Source organism: Gossypium arboreum, chromosome 5, assembly GCF_025698485.1.
Source record: "Gossypium arboreum isolate Shixiya-1 chromosome 5, ASM2569848v2, whole genome shotgun sequence".
Taxonomy (NCBI): domain Eukaryota; kingdom Viridiplantae; phylum Streptophyta; class Magnoliopsida; order Malvales; family Malvaceae; genus Gossypium; species Gossypium arboreum.
Window position 1 is genome coordinate 7,602,064 of NC_069074.1, and position 21,565 is coordinate 7,623,628.

At 32.9% G+C, this 21,565-nt stretch overlaps 2 protein-coding genes across 9 annotated transcripts; one reads left to right on the plus strand and one right to left on the minus strand.

Moving 5' to 3' along the window:
- The first annotated feature begins 4,494 nt into the window (after positions 1–4,494).
- On the plus strand, positions 4,495–8,338 carry LOC108450753 (ethylene-responsive transcription factor RAP2-7-like). Of its 4 annotated transcripts, XM_017748511.2 has the most exons (10): positions 4,495–5,497; positions 5,657–5,682; positions 5,812–5,842; positions 5,934–6,021; positions 6,113–6,258; positions 6,508–6,552; positions 6,666–6,769; positions 6,881–7,008; positions 7,210–7,320; positions 7,814–8,338. In XM_017748511.2, exons 1-10 carry the CDS (start codon positions 4,986–4,988, stop codon positions 8,072–8,074), a joined length of 1,452 nt encoding a protein of 483 aa, XP_017604000.1. In that variant the 5' UTR covers positions 4,495–4,985; the 3' UTR covers positions 8,075–8,338. The 4 variants fall into 4 exon arrangements, with proteins under 4 accessions (XP_017604000.1, XP_017604001.1, XP_052884857.1 ...); XM_017748512.2 differs by lacking the exon at positions 6,508–6,552; XM_017748513.2 differs by lacking the exon at positions 7,210–7,320 and having other exon boundaries at positions 4,858–5,497.
- Positions 8,339–14,522: 6,184 nt separating this feature from the next.
- Positions 14,523–21,091, minus strand: LOC108453512 (uncharacterized). Of its 5 annotated transcripts, XM_053028893.1 has the most exons (15): positions 20,886–21,091; positions 20,392–20,490; positions 20,126–20,253; positions 19,884–20,037; positions 19,683–19,792; positions 19,374–19,457; positions 19,230–19,278; positions 19,012–19,103; positions 18,419–18,554; positions 18,084–18,166; positions 16,520–18,012; positions 16,082–16,195; positions 15,271–15,996; positions 14,853–14,891; positions 14,523–14,698 (listed from the first exon to the last, which is right to left on the minus strand). In XM_053028893.1, exons 2-13 carry the CDS (start codon positions 20,482–20,484, stop codon positions 15,449–15,451), a joined length of 3,084 nt encoding a protein of 1,027 aa, XP_052884853.1. In that variant the 5' UTR covers positions 20,485–20,490; positions 20,886–21,091; the 3' UTR covers positions 14,523–14,698; positions 14,853–14,891; positions 15,271–15,448. The 5 variants fall into 5 exon arrangements, with proteins under 5 accessions (XP_052884853.1, XP_052884855.1, XP_052884852.1 ...); XM_053028895.1 differs by having other exon boundaries at positions 14,523–14,891; positions 16,082–16,192; XM_053028892.1 differs by having other exon boundaries at positions 14,523–14,891.
- Positions 21,092–21,565: the final 474 nt, after the last annotated feature.

Sequence of the window (21,565 nt, forward strand, 5' to 3'; positions counted from 1 at the left end):
CAGAAAATGAAAAACTCCAACAATAGCTCGATGGTTGGAGTGGGGCAGTAAGGGCAGGAAGTGATTTACAGCTGGTCAGCTACCGGCAGCCGTCGACGTGTACCCTTGCTGTCCACTCTATCACATCAAATTTTTAGGATAATAATGTGTAGTAATTTGAGGTCTATTTATTTTATTTTTTATATATTAGAAAAAAAAAAGAAGAAATAAATAAACGGAGAACAAATAGAGTACATTTAAATGAATACAAATGGGAGGGATGATCCATGAACGTAGGATTAACTGACCCAATATGAGTAAGAGCAAAAACTGACCGTTAGATGAAGCGACATGGTTGGTGGGTCACAGAGACAGTACGATTTGATTGGTATATCAGAGGCATAATCTCGTGGTTCCGATACTATAGAAATTGACGGCTCAGTCGTAAGTTTGGACGGATTTTTTACCCAATTGGGTTAAAAAAAATTTAAAATACAAAAATAGAGTGTCAGATACATTATTTACGGAAATGGGTTGTTTTTTTAGGTCGCGCCTGTCAGGCAGGCTCGACCCATTTTTTTAATAATATAATTTATTTTTTTTAAATATTATTATTTTATTATATTTTAATAATTTTAAAATTTTTAAAATTCAGTCGGGTCAAAACCGGGTCGAGCCAGACCTGGAGACTCGACCAGTCACTCCTACTGCAGAGGCACGACTCCCCTGCAGCCCGCCACGTGTCCCTGCCCCCCAACTCCCATGCCACCTGTAGAGACAGAGAGAAAAAAATAAAATTTTGTAATGGGGGACCATATAAGCACCGGTCCCCAATTTTTGAATGCAAAGAGAGAAAAGAAGAAGAAGAAGGAGAAGGAGGAGAAAGAAGAAAATGTTTGTAATTTTTTATAATTATTTTAAGATTAAAATGTTAGTAGTTTAGTGTTATGTGATAATTTTTAGTATTTGTAATTATTTTAAAATTAAAAAATTACATTTCTAAAAAAGTAAAATATTAGTAATTTAAGAGTGTTATGTAATTATTGTGCTTGAATATAGTTTATTAATTGCTAATTTTTGTTTTTGTTTTAATACTACTTGTCAAGTCTTGCTTAATTTGTTTTTAATTTAAACTTTTTTGTTGAATTTTTAAGTCCATGATTTTTGTTTTACTTTTATCTAACATCCTATTTTGGTGTTTTAATTTTTTTAATCTAGTTGGGTAAAAACCCCATTATTTTGCCATTGATGCTCGATTTTGATAGCTTGATGGCAGCCTCCCTTTTAAATAAATATATAAAAAAATCAATATTTTGCCAGTTATGGCAGCCTCTGAGAAAGGCTCGATTAGTCGTGCCTCTCAAGTAGGCGTAATCTGTATTCGTATTTATACGCAAGTCATACTAACCTTAAAATAAAAAAATAATATTTTATTTAAAAATTAATATAAAATAATCATTTGCTTTGTCGATAGCGCGAATGAAAAAACCCAATTTTCGTATATAATTGGACCGACAACCTATTTGATAAATAATTTTTTTAAATTTATTTTAGTAAAAAAACCCTAAATAATTATTAAACTTAGGCTCCGTTTGTTTGCAGGTAAAATGTTTTCCGGAAAATGATTTCTGAAAAATAATTTCTTGGAAAATGATTTCTGGAAAATGATTTACTTTTCGGTGTTTGGATGAATCTGTAAAATATTTTCATTGTTTGGCGATTTCAAAATATTTTCCTGAAAAGTCGTTTTAATAAAAATTTATATATTTGAGAATTTATTATCTTTTCTTTGTTTGATTGAGTTTACTTTTTATATATATATATATATATATATATATATTAATAAATTTATATTTTAAATTGTTTTTACATGTATTGTAATGATTTATTTATAAATCATTTTAAATATATAATAATACTCAATTATTATAAAAAGTTGTTGGAGTTTCAACACACTTTAACCGGTAAAGTAATAATTTCAAACAGCACCAAAGAAGAACGTATTATACCCGGGTAAAATATGAAGGAAAAATGCTTGAAGTTCAAGCTTTTAGCTACTGTCAAGAATGGAGAACAGAATTTAAAATTTTTAGAAGGCAAAGGAAGAATGGAGCATAAGATTGAATGAAATCTGATAATTTTCATTAACATAAACAATGGCATATTGCCAATACCTAGAGGATGCTGTGGAAGTGGAACCCTTTGGCGCATGAGATCTTTAAACAAATTCCCAGCTATCCTTAGAAAAAAAACGTAAATCGCAAAGATGGGTAAAAGTGAAAAGAAATAATAAATTCGATTCTTTGTATTGAATGTTCGAGAAGTGAGAGCTTAGGGAGAATAGAAGAAGAAGAAGGAGAAAAGTTACTTGGATGAGAAGAAGAAGGAAGATGAACGGTGCACTGAGCTTGGAAAATGTCTTACAGGAAAAAAATCTGTAAGACATTTTACATAAAAAGCAAGCAATTTTACCCGTGTTCCTGAAAATGTTTTCCATAGGTAAAATGTTTTCAGGTTACCAAACAACGTAAAACCAGGAAAACATTTTCTGGAAAATGTTTTCCTGGTTGCCAAACGGAGCCTTTAATAAAAATTTTTTCTTTTCTCTCAGGTGGCATGGGAGGGTGCAGGGCCGAAGGGTGGGGGCAGGGACACGTGGCGGGCTGCAGGGGAGTCGCGCCTCTGCAGCAGGAGCGACTGGTCACGCCTCTGCAGCAGGAGCGACTGGTCGAGGCTCCGGGTCTAGCTCGACCCGGTTTTGACCCGACTGAATTTTAAAAATTTAAAAATTATTAAAATATAATAAAATAATAATATTTTAAAAAATAAATTATATTATTAAAAAAATAGGTCGCCCCTGTCAAGTAGGCTCAACCTAAAAAAACAACTCATTTTCGTAAATAATGTATCAGATACTCTATTTTGTTATTTTAATTTTTTTTAACCCAATTGGGTAAAAAACCCAAGTTTGGACACGAGGCAACTGATTAATGGAAAGTAGAGTGGCTACGACTACTTGAATGCATCCTCATTAAATAATTAACACGTGGAACACGAAGAGGAAAGGCAAATATTTGGTACAGTCAGAACCAGTGAAGGACCATATGAAATTGGCTATTCAATTTTTGTCGGAATATCTAATTAATTGGAATTAAAGTCGATAAATTTGTATGTACCATTTATTATTATTATAAATTAGTAGATTGAGAGAGGCTGAAAGCTTTCCTTTCAAAAAAAAAAAAAAAGGTTGCTGATTCTTTTTGGTTTTATTTTAAATAACGTTTGAGGAAATAATTGGAAAAATAGTCAATTATTTATATTTTCCTACAACTGTACGATCAATGTAGGTAGAAGGTTGCTTCCATTTGTAATCCATATATAAAATTTCCGTTTTATATTATTTTCTTGAGTGCGCAAAGAGAAACTACTTTATTTTGAACAAAAACTATTAATAAAGATATTAAATGTACAAACACAATTATTATGATCGATACAAACTTTTATCAGGAAAAAAACCTTATCTATGTACTTTCTATTTAACTTACAAAATAAAAAAAAATAATTTCACTTTAAAGTGCTATAAAAATAATATATTTTGGTTTCTTTCATAAAATATTTGATTTTGAATAATTTTATTAAATTATTTTTTTATAAATTTAATTGGTTATCATTGTTTAGAAAATTCTAACTGACCAAAATATAAAAGCTAAAAAATGAAGAAAAGAATTTCTCTCAATATAAATTTTAACATGAAAAAATATAATTATCATCGACAATAGTTATTTAAAATAAACTTAAAACTATATGAAAACAATATGTAGGTTCTTAGTCTATAATTATTTTGGTTTACATCCTACCATCTGTAGACAATTTATAAATTTTATTATTATATTTTTGTTATTACTAAATCAATATAATTATGCTTTATGATAATTAATTTTACTTATAGTTATTATTGGGTGATTAGTTATTACTATCAGTGAGTGAGGGATAGTTGATTATGAAAAAAGTTATTTTATAATATAATAATGAAATTATTTTGTAATTAATTATATTGATATTACTATTTTTAATTAAATTTATTGAATATAAAATTGAATAAATAAACCTTACGAATTTAGTGGTTGTTTTCATCAAACTTTAAGGAGAAAATGGTGAGATTCCAAACATAATATTTACTAGTTTATGTAACATAACCAGAAAAGGAAATAACCTAAACATTGTGAAACGAACCGCACGTAAAACAATCTTAAGATTTCTAATTTAACCAGTAATTTATTTTAAGCTCTTTTATTTTTTACTTATTTAATTTAAAGAAAAATAAAATTATGTAATCTATAAATACCTGTATTGACATTGCTGTCTTCTAATAATTTTATAAAAATAATATATATTTAAAATTTAATTAACTCTGAATTGGAGATGTATTCATAGAATATAGATGTTGAATTTTTAACAATATCAGAGAAACCGGTAACCGCATAATCCGGTGCCCAAAAGAGTGAGAAAATGTTTATATATTACGCTGCACCTTCTTAAAAATGGAGTCTCTATTCTGTAATGCTCTTTCATACGTCCCATCGCCTACTCGCTCTCTTCTTCCTCTTCTTTGTCGCGGAATCAGTTAGTCGACGATCATCTCCTTCTGTTATAAGATGATCGCCGAGTAATTGAATAATGCGCGCCTCATTTTAAAATTCCTTTGCTTCCATACGACGCCGTCTGTCCTTTCTTCTTCTCATCATCCTCCGTCTAGCCCAAGGGAACCCAAGTGTTTGTTTTCTTATTTTTTCTTTTTTTGAAGCTGCAAGTCCGGCGTTTTTTGTGATCGAATCGGTTTCTCCCGTAGGATTTGATTATTTTCAGTGGGGAAAATAAAGCCCTGACTCCTGACTGATTATTTGTTTTTGAAGCTCTGAAGTTAAAAGGATTTTTTATTTTTATTTTATTAAAAAAAAAAAGGATTTCCGAGACAAAGCTTAATTCGACGAGGAAGCTAACACGAAATGCTAGATCTTAATCTCAATGTCGCGTCGACTCAAGACTCTGCCTGTGTGACTCTGGTTACTAATAAGCTCAAAGAATATTGTGGAAACCAAATGGACGAATCCGAAACCTCGAATTCCTCAATCGTAAACGATGATGATGAGTCGTGCTCCACACGCGCCAACGGAGACGCGTTCACTCTAAGTTTCGACATACTGAAAGTCGGGAGTGGAGAAACCGAGTACGGAAACGACGATGCACCGGTGGTGGTTACTAAGGAACTATTTCCGGTGAAGCGAGTAGGAGAGGATTTCCGAAGCCCCGAAGGGCAGAGTTCGGGAAGTAGTAACTACAATAAATGGATCGATCTTTCGTTCGAGAGAAAAGAAGTTGCTGACCCACGGGTGATGCAACAACAGCAACCATCACAGATGACGGTGAAGAAAAGCCGTAGAGGACCTCGCTCTCGAAGCTCGCAGTACCGAGGAGTGACTTTCTATAGAAGAACTGGAAGATGGGAATCTCATATTTGGTAATTTTTCACTTTTTAATTGATCCAATTTGAAGAGGATTTTCTGATTGGCTACTATGTGTAACTGAATTTTGACTTGGTCGGTTCAGTAGTTGAATTTAAATTGAATTTTGTTTTGAAATCTTTGCTCAGTTTTTTTTTTTTTACTTTTTTTTTCAGGGACTGTGGAAAACAAGTATATTTGGGTATGGATATAATTAGTTAATTTTGTTTGATTGTTAGATGATAACTATATAATTTTGGGAATTAATTTTTTTGTTTTTAATCTCGGAATGTTTTTATCGAACTTTTCGGTTGGATTTTAATTTTTCTAGGTGGATTTGACACAGCTCATTCTGCAGCTAGGTAAATCACTGGAAAATAATTTTTTAAATTAGATTATGAACTTTAGTTTAGTTTTTTTTTTCCTTCTAAAATCTGGGCTTGTTTGTTTCAGAGCCTATGATCGAGCGGCTATTAAATTTCGAGGGGTTGATGCTGATATTAATTTCAGCCTCAGTGATTATGAGGACGATATGAAACAGGTTGGAATTTGATGAAACGTATAAGTTAGATTGTTTGAACTGTAAAAGTTAAATTGCTTGAACAGGTTGGAATTTGTTTCTTTTTGGACAGATGAAGAATCTTACTAAGGAAGAATTTGTGCACATACTTCGGCGGCAGAGTACTGGTTTTTCGAGGGGAAGCTCTAAATATCGAGGTGTGACACTGCACAAATGTGGCCGGTGGGAAGCACGGATGGGGCAATTCCTAGGCAAAAAGTGAGGACACTTGTTTATGGAAATTTCATTTTTGTATCAAACATACTATGGTTTAGGAGTAAACATGTGGAACGTTTTGAGTGTCGCCTTGGGAATTGATTTTTCTTCAAAAATTTAGTTCTCAGTGGGATTGTTTTTCGGATTTGTCTTTGAATGGAAAAACAATTCTAAGATGCCTAAAAAGAAAAAAAAAAGGAAAAATAATTGGGGATGGTGTTTCATCTTGGGGGTTACGGTGCTTGCTTGCAGGTATATTTATCTCGGGCTATTCGACAGTGAAGTAGAAGCTGCAAGGTCCTAATGATCATGAATTACAATCTTCCTGATACTGAATTTATTACCCTCAATTCTCAACCTCAATAGGGTTCCATCCAACACGTCTCCCTTTTGATTTTTCTGAAAACCAGGGCTTATGACAAGGCGGCTATCAAATGTAACGGAAGGGAAGCAGTAACCAACTTCGAGCCGAGGTCATATGAAGGGGATATAATCTTGGATACCAGTAATGAAGGTATAATTTGTTACTTGTTGCTTCTTAATATGTGACTACAATGTTTTGTATAATTATTTTCCCCTCAAATCAAGGTTATTTAATTTGTGTTTATATGCTGTTTTCACGTAGGCAATACTCACAACCTTGATCTGAACTTGGGGATATCTCCACCTGTTGGCAACGGTTCCGTTGGAAATGAGGAGCATCCTCATTTCCATTCTGGCACTTTTGACATAAATGGCGGCAAGAGTTTGAGGGTAACTTCTTAATTGAACGAATCTAATTTACTTGTATTACTTTTAGCACATTCAGAGGATAGTTGTTCAACCTACTAGTAACTTCTGACGTCTAGTGTGAGCTTGAGGATGGAATGGTTCTAGCTAGCTTCAACCAACATACATGGCATGTGTTGAATGACAGTCAAAATCATGATTGGTCTCCATGATTTACTTTTGCAGGCAGAGAACCCTGCTGCAGCAACAGTAGGTCCAGCTTACAAAGGGTTAGCGGGGACATCAGATCAGCCAATTTTGTGGAGTAGTGTATATCCTAGGTGCTTTCCTAGTGAGGTAAAAAAACCTCATTGCACTGCTTCTGGATCTTTAAACCTTGTTCAGTCCTTTCATCAGTTGGACCTTTGCATAGAAAATCAGCGAATAACCACATCCCAATCATTTAGTAGTACTTACTAAACTTACCCTATGTTGTTAGTTCAGTTTAATACATCCTGCCTAAATTAGTTGCTGTAGTGAACTTATTGCTATGCTGCAAACCAGGGTGTTAATTGTATGTGTAAGTTTGAAGGCTTTAATCATAGATTGGAATGTTAATTGTGTGTGTAAGTAGTTTTAGGGACTTTATGCTTTATATGATCAATATGTTTTTGGTAAACAAGATGTGATCCTGACACTAAATAGAATCAAAACAATGGCTACCTACTTAATCTGTATTTCATGGACGTGGTGTGTTGTTGGTTTAAAAAAATTTCTTGTTAAGTCTTATCTTTTTACTTCATCTTCAACAAATTTCAGTTTGATCTTATGTATAGTACCCAAATTGCAGGAAAGGGCAATGGTGAGAAGAGTTGATATCGGTCCTCCGCAAGGCCCCCCCAATTGGACATGTCAAATGCGTAGTCAATTCAGCGCAACAGCAACACCACTGTTCTCTACTGCAGCATCATCAGGATTCTCCTACTTGGCTATCACTCCTGCTGCACCGAAACCTATCAATCAAATGACCCAAAATCTATGCTTTACGTCGTCAACTGCAACTGCCACCAACACCGCTGAAATCAATTTTCAGATGCAGCCACCACCTTAAGCCATTTGCAACAGAAATGCGACAGTTAACAGTGATGGTGATTCAAATACACTAATTTGATACACTTTTAGACTGAATAGATTCTAACTTTTTTTTATGAACGGAAAATGTATACCGTGTTGGATATACATCAAGGAAATGGTAGTTGGATTCCTATCCGTGTAGGCATTAAGGCCGGTTGAACCTTGTTTAGTGATTTTGTGAGATGCATTTTTTGTTTCATATATTTTCTATTTTAAAATCTGATTCCTTAGGAACAGGAAAGTCTTTTTCTTTTTTAAGGTTATATAAATTTGATCGCTATATTTCAAGCGACAAACAATTCCTCGGGTAGGAGTGGTGGAGAGAGTTAGGGATTAGAGTGGAGAATCGCCTTTGGGAATGTGGGGCCCGGTGACACGAGGCTGGTTTTTGAGTTTGATGTCACCCCAATTTGGTTTCTCTGATTCATGTGATTTTACTTGAACTACAGAGTGCTGCATGCTTCATCTTTGTTGTTTAGCCTTTATGTCCTTTTTCTGTGAGAGTGAGGTCTTTGCTTAAAAGGTGGGACATGTGTTGTTACTGGAGGATCTTTTGATGAAAAAAATGGTTTAATATGGGATGTAGAGTTGGAAAAGGTATTTTGAGGATGATTGGTCCCACCCAACCGTCCCCAAATTATAATGTCTGACTGTAGCATACTTTGTGTTAGACAAGTACAGGTGCGGGGGATTGCAAGTACAACAGCAAACAGCTTTGGTAAATTTGGAAAAGCAGCCCCACCATTGTTGGAAAAGTTTGCTTTCCTTTACTTTGTGTTGCTTCCCTTCAAGGTGGACCAGATTTGTAAATCCAAACAACCTATGAATCTTTGTAACATATTTTATAATTAGTCATTTATTATTTTTTTAAAAATCCGTATGGAAGGAATTAATTTTTGTTATTAACAAATATGTGTTTGAATAGTTTAAAGTCTTGATAGTTATTTCTTAACTTTTCAGTCGAAAAGTAATGTCAACGGAGACGTGTGGATGCACTATTTCGCAATGAGAATTGTAACTTTCCATGAATTTTTTTTTCTCATCTAATGATAGAAATTTTTTTATTTCTTATTTTGAAGATTGAAGAATCAATTGATATTTTGTTCCAATTTTTACCTCCTCTTCTCCCTATGAATTAAACTTTTCATATGGAAAAATCATATGAGAGGTAAAATACTTATTTATGTAACACCCTTATACCATGTTCGACTCAAGAACTTGATATAAGAATATTATACTTAGTGCCAAAGTAATTCTTGGCTAAGCACTAATATATTAGAACATAAAAACGAACAAATAATATAATTTAGTCTTTACTACTACTTGAAACATTCTTGATTTTTCCTAAGTATATGTAATTCTATTCAAAATTTTAAAACGTACCCTCTTGTTGCTTGAAGATGTGATGAGATGAAGGCTCGTAATCTCAAATAGAACTCTTCAAAATTTCTGTACGTAATCTGCGCACGGAAACAAACCGTACGTTGAGTATACACTAGTGGTATTACTAAGTAAAAACAATAAATATGCACAATTAATCTTACCACTATTTTACTTTAAAAAATCATTCTTGCATTTAAAACTTTAAATTTTCTTAGCAATATGTATCTTAAATAGTTTTTCTTCATTTTAATTTATATATCTTCTTACTATATCAATATTCATTTCATGCATTTCATCAATAACCATTTCATAAGATCATTATTTCATATATTTCATTTCTATATCTCAATTCAATAACCTATTCTATTTCATATCTAAAACCTTACAATATTAGTCTTTCAATAATTATTTAAACCAACATTTTCAATAAAATAATTATAATTAAATCATATGATTATATTCAATTAACTCATACACTATTTCATTATTTCCAATTCACTCTATTTTCACTTCTTATTTCGATATTTTAACAAATTCATGAACCTTAAGTTTATGCTTCAAATCTCGCGTCTCAATTCAATTCACAATTCAACTCATAATTTCTTAATCATATTTTTAATAGTACGATCAATCAAATTTATTTAATTTTCTCATTTCAGTTATTCACCCTATTAACAAACTTGGATCTTGGCAGATACACGGATTCCAACCAAACACACCAGTACGGCATATTGTGCCTAAAACGATACTCATTACCTGATCAATATATCAAAAGCAGTATACGTCACATAAAGTGCCTGAAACAACACACGTGGTACCTAATACGACACATACAGTGCCTGATCGGCAAAGTCGATCAATTCTCGTACTCTTCCAATCCTATGGCATGTTAACTATATCCGACTCAACCCGACTAGTTAATAGGATATTCAAATTATTTTTCTATTTCAAATTCACTTTCCACTTTTTAATCAATATATAATTCAATACCAATACATATTTAAAGATATTCAGATATAATAATACTTGGATTCAATTAAAACCACTTTTCAATCAATACACAATTCACATATTCATAATTTAATTCACTTTTATTCAATTCATATTCCAATCAAATTCAAATTACTAAATACTTTTCAAATACTCACATATTGTCTTCATTCAATTCAAATCACTTTTAGTTTCCAATCAATATACTTTCAAATATTCACATAATTCATAATTCAATTACTTAATTCAAATCACTTTTAATTTTCAATTTGTTCACATTCAATTTCAATACCCATAAACATTTTTAATCAATTTCATTCAAATCAATATTATCATTTCAATTGCTTACCTAATTTTACTTACCTTGCATTTTAATTAAAATATAACAATTAATAATAAATAGATTTGAATTATAGTAATACAAACCATGATTCTCGTGTCTACGCCTCATTCACTTTTTCTTTTCCTTTCTTTGCGGATGCCTCAGGTGCGATATTAGCAATTAAAGCTTTGAGCTTCAAAACCTTAATTTTTCCTTTTCTTTTCCTTTTCTTCTTTCTTTTCCCCATGTTTCGAATTCTCTGTTTCTTTTCTTCTTTGTTTTGTTTTTTTTTTACTTTATTAAATATATATGTATTAGTTAATAACAACAACAACAATAATATAATATAATAAATATCTATTTACATAAAAAGTAATTAAATAAATATATTACAAATGTATAAATACTATTATTACATTTGTATATTTTTACCACCATACACTTGGCTTTAATTTAATTCAATTCATAATATGATATTTATAATAAATTAATTTAATAATTATTATAATAAATATTTTAGCTTAAAATATAAGTAAATAAATAATTATATTACAAATGTTTACATATATTTATTACACGTGTTTTGTCATCACCTGCATTTGTCAACTATTTAATTTAATTTATAATTTAATATCAATTAAATAATAATAATAAATATCTATTTAATAACAAATATATGTATTACAATTGTGCACACATATATTTTACAATTGTATATTATCATCACCATCCATTTGTCCTTATTTTATTTATTTCATAATATAATATAATATAATATAATTATTATAATTTAACATAATTAAATTTATAACTAATCTATTTGTTTATATTAATTAAACAAACAAAATCTTAGATTTTTGTTTTGTTTGCCGCCTCAACTTATGCTAAATGGCCTATTTGTCATTTTGGTCTTTTTATTTTCTTTTAATCTACAATTCAACTTTTACCCTTTATTCATTTTAGTTCTTTTTTCCAATTACTCTTAATTAAGCTAAATTCACCTAATTAGGCACACCACTAGTCTCATAAATATTTCTAATAATTATTTAAGAACCCATTTCACTAAGACGGAGGCCCGATATTGCACTTTTCTCATGCCTGTGAGTTTTGGGTATTACAATTTAAGATAAAGAAGTTCAGTCAAATAGAAAATCATTTTAAAATGAGTTCAAATAAGGGGTATTCTTGATGGCATCCTCATTCTTTTAAATAAGGGGTATAAGAGAGTGAGGATCCAGACAGACAATATGGAAGTGGTCAGGGCCTTAAATATGGAAGAAAATGTGGACTCCGGTATTACCTTGCTTAGAAGAGTCAAAAGAGTTTTGCATTCTGAAGGACAGTGGGAAATCATGTATTTTCCTAGAGAGTATAATCTAGTTGCTAACAATCTAGCGAAGATCAGCCTCTCTTGACAGACCTTCCTCCAGATTTTTGAAACCCCCTGATGTGGTGGCTACGCCTATCCAACAGGATAAAGATTTTAGTTTATCTTAAAGCCTTTTAACTAGCCTTTCTGTTCATGTTCTTTTCACCCAAAAAAAAATTTGTGGTGAAACTAATTTCAAAACAACTGTTGAGTGAAGAAGCTCCATTTTCACATTTTTTATCTTTTATTTCTAACTTCTTTTTTGGAGTTTGTAGTTGACATGTTTTAGTTTTGTGATTTGAAGTTTGAATATTTTAGAGTTAGGATCAATGGCAATTAAGCCTTTATGTAATTTCATTTTTTAAAAATATTTTATATTTTTAAGTCTTTTATATATAAATTATATATATTTTTAAGTTTTTAAAATTATAAAATGTTTGAATTTGGACTAAATTGAAAATTGTGCAAATGTCGACGGTTAAATTTGTTGAAATTTTCTAAAATTAAGATCAACTTGATAGAATGAGTAAAGTGTTAAATGCTAAGTTTGCTATTATACCAATAAAAAGACTGTCACATCAACATTCCATTCATTGACCAAAGCATTTCAACAGTGAAGTAACATTCCATTCATTGACTAAAGCATTTCAACAGTGAAGTGATTTATAATTACAATTAAACTTAAGGAAGTGGCTAAATTAACAAAAAAAGAAATCAGTGATCAAAATAGGAATGCATTAAAATTTGGGTGACTATTTGAGTAATTTATCCTTTAAATTTTTTAAAATTATGATTAAGAAATTATTTAAAAGTGTTATTTTAGTTATAGTTCAAAGGCTAAATTGGTTATTATCTTTTTAAATTAACGTGCCATGTCATTTTCTTAAAGGATGAATGATCGAAATGTAAATTTTTATAACTTTAGTAACAAGTATATAATTTTTATAAATTGAGTGATTGAAATGTAATTTTAATAGAGAGAATTGGTGTAGTTTATCTTTTAATTAATTATGTCCGTAAAAAGAAATAGTGATTAGGTTGAGGTTGTTGAGTACTGATTCGGATGCATATAAGTAGGAATTAAGTGGAGGAGATATTTTTAGTAATTAAAGGAGACAAGGCAATTAGGCTAAATTAATAGAATTTTTTTTAATTAGTCATTTAGGTTTGGTTTTTTTTTATTTAGGAAAATAAGTCTGTTTTTTTAGAGTGCGTGTGAAAGTGTGCTCAATTAGATTTGGTTTTCTTTTTAAGTTATAATTTTTACTTTTTAATGTAATTAATTTCTTTAATCATATAATTAAATGTTACTATTTTTATTTTTGAATCTTAAGTTCGATTTCTCTCTTACTTGCATTAATATTTTTATTTATTTAAATTTAATTCTTAAGTCTTAAGTTTAATTTTTCCTCAATCACATTAATATTTTTTATTTTATATTGTTTTAAGTTATTATTATTATTTCCTAAATAAAATAAAAAAAAACCAAACTTTAAAAAATTGGCCTTTTAAGGCTGATTTAGCCAGGCAATCAATTGTCTTCTTTTCATGGTTTATACCACAATAATGTATGCAAAGTTTAAGACTTGGTTCTCAAAACAATCAAACAAATCGACAAAGCAAAAACAGTACGTTTCATACAATGGTTATTATTACGATGCTGGTTTCTGATAAAAAGTCATACGAGTTATGATGATTGAAGAGGTGGTGGACCCAAACCCCACCGCCTTTTTCATTTGCTCCAAATCTATCAATCTTTCACTGATCTCCCCTCCACTCATTTTTTTGGGGGCGGGGGGATTGTGTGGGCTTGGGTTGCATCCCCAAATACCAACACAATTAATGTGTGAAAGACACCCACCTCCCAAATTGATGGGCAACCTTTCGTTTCCTCACCACAAAAAAAACCAGAGATGGATTTAGGGTTTCTCATGCTTCTGCTTTCCTTTTGTTCTTTCAGTTAAAGTTTCTGTTCTGTGTTGATAATAATAGTGAAACGAATGTCGCAACGAAATGGTTCTGACATCGATTTTTTTTTAAAAAGAGAGGATCCAACTCCAACCGGACCGAATTTATGAATGATGAAATTGAATGAAAGCAGAAACCCCAATCCTATTTAACTGGATGGATGGGCCCTGCTTCAGCTCCCGAAAGTTGCAAAAGGGATTCTTACAAATTGCAGTTGAAATGGTATTCCCCCTTTACCCAAATTTTGATGTGTTGTTTCCTCTGCTCACCTTTCTCCTTAATATTGGACATCAGTACCAAACTGATCTTGTTTAGCCATTCTACACATTTGGGTATTGTCTTCACTTGAGAATATCCAACAAAATAGCCAATCTAGTATTATAATCCCAAAGATTTATATATAAAGACATATCAAGAGTTCCTCCTTGATTTTATTATTTAGTGACAATTGTCGCCAAATAGAAAATAAATAATTTTGTAAAGCAAGAAAAAACAAAGAACAGAAACGATCATCTTATTCTATAGATTGAACGGAGCCATGTTGCTTCCAGAATATGCCTGTACAGACTCTTAAGAGACGGAGCAAAAAGAAAAAAGACGAAATGATTCGGGGAAATATGTAACCTTGTCGTTTAGACAATGACCAATTCGGCCTCAAAGCTTGGCCCACTACTATACAGAACTTCACCCCTCACAGATTAACAGGAAAAAGATTATACTTACCCGAGATTTGGGATTCCAAAGGTTGCCAACGAAACGCCACTGTAAAATACACATACCAACTCCCTATTAATTTAATTAATTAAATTCATTAATAATAATATGTAAAGAACTATTTAAGTTGCCAGAGCCAAAAGCAACCACCAAATTTTACTTCAGGAGGTATTTAGTACAAAACACTAGGCACCAGGAGTGGATCAACCTGCCTGCCAGTTAAAACCCTTTCTTTTTTTAATCTTATACTTCTGAGGTACAATCAAACTATATATATAGATTAGATTATAACGGAAGTTCGCTTCACCTGCAATATTCAAGAAAACCCCAATCAATTAACACAACAAGATGTAGGCTTTTACAGAAGTCAGGTGCAGACACAACAGGAATGAACAAAAAGCATTAACTTCAAATATTCCCTCAATACCTGCACGTTTCTTCAGATGGAACTTTTCTGGCTTGGTCAGCGGTTACAAGGATTCAGGAGATTTATCCTTCATGAGGCTGCCGAAGGAGACTCGGCATGCATGCAAGATTGCACAAAAATTCTTATTAGCAAAGAAATGCCAATTATGCAACAACTTCGTTCCAACTTCTGGAAGCAATCACATCCCAAATGTTCTACTATACAGATCACCCGAAGTGGGCATCCTGTACTTAGAATCTTCATAACCGGAATAAAACTTGTTAAACCCCCGTCTCTCATTTTGGAGGAGCTTAGCAACACCAATAGCGTTTCCACCTTGGACCTCATTCCATCCATCCCAGTGACCATTTGTATTTCTTGATTGGAGCGACAGCTGAGCAAATGGGTAGATTTTGTTCACTTGTGATTGATCCATTAGCCCAGAAGAAATCCCTTCAAAATAAGGAAAGCCATCCCCACCATCATATCTCATGTTTTGGTTAGGAGAAAGGGATCTCTGCATCAATAGTTGAAATCTGGCCTCATCTTCATAGGGATCCAACTGTGGTGGAAAATTTGATCTCATGTCTAAGCCTGAACTGTTTAGTGCTCCCTGAAGTCTACCCTTACCAACTGCTAAAATAGCATGATCCATAAACTCTATATCCCCAGGGCCACCAATCCCACCACTTGCCAGAGCCTGATAAGAATTTCTTAACAGCGATGAACAGTCCCCCAAATTGTTTCCTACATAAAAAAATAGTTATCATTAATTTGCTAGAAACGAAATTCCAAATATAAATTTGAGCCAAATGATAAAAAGCAAACTTACCAGATGTGGTGTCATCGGCATGGTCAATTCTCTCATGAGAAGAAAAGCCTGGAGGCGGTGTCCTGCTAGGAACAGAGAAACCAGGAGGGGCTGAAATTTGAGGTCTTGAAACTGCTAGACAAAATCAAACAGACTACATCAATATCAAACTTGGAGATTTAAAAAAAAAAAAGACAACAAATTAAAATTTTTAACAAGAAAAAAGCAAGTCACTTGGTGTTACTCAGAGGCCAGAATAAAACAAATTTCAGGTAGAGAAGAAAACAGTGGATACAAAAAAAATGACAAGCTAACATATACATAATGCTGTTAAAGATCAAACTATCAAAAAACTTATTGCATTGTTATTAAACAACATACAGAGAAAGTACAGTTCACCAAATTCAATAATAGAATTGAAACGAAGATAGCAAAAGTGGAGTAAATTCCTACACTCACCAGAAAGCTTGTTAGAAGAAAACACTGAAGGACTGCTGATTGCATAGTCAGATTCCGCAAAGTGATGAGATGAAAAACCATTAGAAATTCCAAACTTATTTTGATAGAGATCCGTGCTTTCTGCAAAATCCTGGCTAGAAGGGTTCTGTGGCATTTGCCCAAAAAGACTAAATGAGGACTCCATATCAAATGGATGATATTTGGAATCCTCCTGTCTTGCAAATGAAAATCTGGACTGACCATTATTTGGAGCTTTCCAGGAAGTAGATAATTTGAGAGTGTTTGGCTGCTTGACAGTGTCACACAACAATTTAGCCCAGTTATGAGGAGAAGCTAAGGATTCATCCCAAGTATCAAAATCTAGTGACAATATGTTAGAAATTATACTGCTCTCTCCTGTTTCTTTAGCATCATTGCCCTCAACATAACCAAGGAATCTTCCAATCTGCTTCCCTTTCCCCTCACTTGGAAGCAGATGATACCCATCTACGGTAATATCAGAACCGATACTACTGCTTATGTACTTCTCAGGGTATCCATTTGATAAAGAAGAAACACTTGATCCATGAAGATGCAAACTGTCACTAACTTTATTGTCTACATTGAATGCATCAGCATCCAAATTAACAGCACCACGTTGAAACGAATGGGACCTAGATTGGTTTGATAAATGAAGTGATATTGGTGAATTTGGAACATAACTTGAACGGCTAATTACTTCTGGATCGTTGAGTCTTTGATTATCAAAAGACAATATGTCTTCCTCCACTTCAGAGCTTCTATTAGCCACTGGTTGAGTTTGTCTATCATTTATCCAATCAAACTGCTGTTTAGAAACACAGAACCCACTGGGAGACGTCACAGTTCTCCCAATGGCTAGTGAACTTAAAGGTTCTCGGTAATCCTCAGTATAACATTGTTGTAAGCACTGATTACTAGGTGAGCCGCTCGATCCATGATCAGAATCTGCACTGCTTGGTCTAAGTACATCAGATGGTCCACCATAGACATTCCTATCTACTGTCAACTTCTGCATATCAGAGAACAAGCTGTGTATCTTCCCATCAATAGAGCCAGTACATCCTGGTTTTTCACTAGAAGAAATAAAAGACTGCTCCGCATGGCAAAAGGTGGTGTTTGTAACAGTTGATGGCATATTAATTCCCTGTTCGTAATGATTGAACACTGGTGGACAAGATAACTGGCAGCTCAATGACTTAGAAGCGGAAACTATACCAAGTGTAGTTGGTTTCTCTAGAACAGTTGTTTGACAATCCAAATCAGCATTCTGCTGTTTACCCTTCATTTGCATATCATGAATCTCCTCAGATGACTTCTTTATAACATCTCCATGTACTGGGTAATTCTGATTTGTGTTTGTTAGTGCAGATGAAAATGGTAATGCGCTTCTAACCATATCAGATTTCTGCTTAGACGGTCCATTTGATGACGCTAAACCAGCTGTTTGAGGATGGTTTAAAGCACGCATTCCCCTGGCAGAATGTCAGAACTTTTAGCCACAGAAATAGACATAACAAAAGAAAACAACAATTAAATGTCATACCATGACGCTCCAGCAGGAAGAGCAACAGATCTTCCAGTGCTTCCATTTGGCGGAGAACCTTTAGGAATGCACACTGTTGTATTCTGTACCACAACAAAATCAATAACAATCATGAGCGGGAGCCAAGGACAAGTATACATAGTGCCTTAACCTAAGCCATCTGAAACAACTCACACCATTGTGGAAAAAGTTCTTTAGTGACCCAAGATAAAACAAACTACCAACAAGCACGGAGGTCTGCTTGCATGTGGAGCAGATCATTGTTTTCCTAGTTTTTTTTTAATATAATAATTGACCTTCCCATTTTTGTTAGGAAGGTAAAAAAATGAACTTACATTTGGAGCATTTTTAGCAATGGGTTTTGCTGCAGAAGCAGAACTGGGGGTGGGGCAATAATCATCCACCGGCAGAGGTAACATATTCCCAGCACGCCACTGCATATTGTTTGTTGCACCAGTTATCTGTTGAACCCTGCTCCTTTAAACAACTAAGTAAGTCCTAATTAAGAGAATGCATTACTCAAAATTCAAGGAGAACTTGGTTTACATGCTTGGAATTGAAAAAAAAAAAATTCAAAGACATCAAAGGGAGTCAATTAATCCAGAATTTGATTTAGAGCTTCTATTTTTACTGCAAGAACTAAAGTAGTTAACCTATTTTCGAAGAGATTCTTTTAAAGTAGATGATTACAAAAGAAAAGATGACGACCAATAAGTCTTAACAAAGACAACAGAAAACCAAATACCAGAGACAAATTAGGCAAAATATAAATAAAAGCTGTCAACAGTCTTTTAAAAATGTTAGGCTCTGTTATAGAAACATTTGGTAAAATAAAATTTTGTTTCATACAATAGAAACATGAGAAATGAAATCCTAAAAGTTGGATGCAACAACTACAACTAGAGTAGCAAAATTAGAATGAATATACCTTGTGTATGCCGATATAATCTCATCTTTTGTGAAACTATCCTCTTGAGAACCAATCTCATGCAAATATAGACAATCAGGATTGTTGCAAGGCTGATACCACCAGAGAAAAAAAAACACTTCAGACTACACTTTATTCCTATTTTCTGAACTTAGCAGCAATAAATGACTTTCTCCAACTTAAAAAAAAAATTAGCAAAAAATATCTTCTAAACATACCACATTTCTCAGCCATGCATGACAATACTTTGTTGTACCAAAGCAAGCCCTGAAATTAATATTCAAAGTATTATATATTGTAACCAAGACCAAGTATTCGTTCATGATTAAGAAAATAAAAAAAATTCCATAACATTCTCATACTTTAATGGTCTACCCTCCAAAACAAATCCATGTATAGACCGGATACAACGAATTGCTTCTTCTTCTTTTGAATAAGTAATATATCTGCACACAGGATAATCAAATGCAAAACAAAAGAGAAAAAACTAAATAACAGAGAACAACAGAGCAGCAGGAAAACAATATCTTCAAATTAATAAGATATGATGGTCCTATTCAAAGAACTCAGCTACATAATATAAAATACTTCTATTAAAGATCCAATATACAGACAGGTATATCTTAATATTTGAAAGATTTAAATCAAATAGATGAGATTTATGCACTTACACACTACATGTATTATTTGGAAATTGCTGAATGACACCAGCTGCAGTCCGAGACATAGATACTTTCAAAACTTTTCCATATTGACCAAAATATTCTCGCTGTTGGAGAAGCTGCAGAAAACAGTTGTATATTTAGATCATGATACAAGTAAAACAGTTAGCTTGTAAATGCAAGTATATGAAACGTGGAAATGGGAAGTACATCTTCATCTCCCAGATTAAGTGGCAACCCAACTATGTAAACAAGATTCTTTTGAATAACCCGCACACTGCTCAGTTGCCTCCTTCCTTCAGATGATTTAGTCTTTGCCTTTGTTGACTTACTTTTTCTCTCCGAATTAATTTCAGCAACCAACCTGCTTAGAAAAAAAAAGTACATGAGACAATGCCAGGTAAATATTGCACTATCTTTAAGGAGAACAAGATCTAGGGGAGCTTGACAACCTCTCACAATTAGCAGCCATCCCTACAATCCTGTCTTTGTCATAAGCACAACGACATGCTGGACATTTCCCCTCTGTCTCATCCTTCTCAGCCATTTCCATTATGTGATGCCAACACCAAACACATATCTATCGCAGAGAGAAATAAAAATAAGAACAATGACCAACCAATTCTCATCCCTTTCAACTCTCTCACTTGTTTTTTTACTTAGTTTTCGGATTTGAATCGCCAAACAAATTTAAAAAAAGTAAAAGAGCAATTCAAACCTCGTAACCACATTTGCAAGGCTTGAGCTGCTGATCAGTCAAATCCATCTCCTCGGCGCAAAGGGGGCAAGTCTTTTCTCCCTCATCACTCATGATTGCCTGAATCAGGAACTAGAATCAATTAAATAAACCCAAGAATTCCATATTCCCTACTTAAACAATCTAAAACCAAAATTTTTCCAAGAATTAGAATCAATTAAATAAACCCCTGCCGCTCAATAAATCAACATAAAAAGACACATTATCATATCTCCAACGAAAACAATTAACAACCGCATTCCTAACCAATACCAAACCAATAGTTACCTCCGTGCCATATGATAAATCAAGAAAAAAAACTTTAAAAATCCAGATTACTGGACTTCCTAATGCAATTTGGAAAAGAAAAAAAATCAAGGATCTTAACAAAAATAAAACTAAACTAAAAAGATCGAAGAGCATAAATGAAGATTTAGGGTTCCAGATTGCTAGAGGGAAAAGGTGGAACAACTTACAGTTGGGTGAAGATCAACAAGAGGAAAAATCTGTGAAGATGAGATAGTGTGATTAAAAAAAAGAACAAGCAACACCACACCACCAAGAGAAAATCACCGTTAGGGAAATAATAGAGAGAAAGAAAGAGAGCGAGAAATAAAGAGAAGAGAGGGATTTTTTTTTTTTTGCTTTTTTATTAATATTTTCATCTTAAACGTCGCTTTCATTTAAATATTATGAACTTCCTAACATTACCCTTGGGTTTTTGTTTTATTACGGGATTGTGCCATTCCTTTTCCTGTTTTGTCGAGGTCTTTTTTGTTTTTTCCGTTTTTTCTCCTCTAGTCGGATTCTGTTTAGCAAGGATACTACTTTTGACTTGATCCTGATGTTTCCGATCTGCGCCGCGTCCATATAGTATTATATCAACGGCTCATGTTAGTCCATGAGACATCCATTTGAACCGCTTGATTTGAATCCACCGTCCCAGCTACTTTTTTTATTGGTACGTATTTCTTCTGAAAATACATGCTTTCAACGCCCCCCAGAAAAAACAAATCATATATTATATTTTTAGTAGACTTTTTAGTTAAGGCAATTTCAAGTAAAATTAATAAGGCAATGCGTATAATCGCAATCTAAATTATATCAAACTGATTATTGGATTCACTAATGTTGATTATCGTTAATTATTACTAAA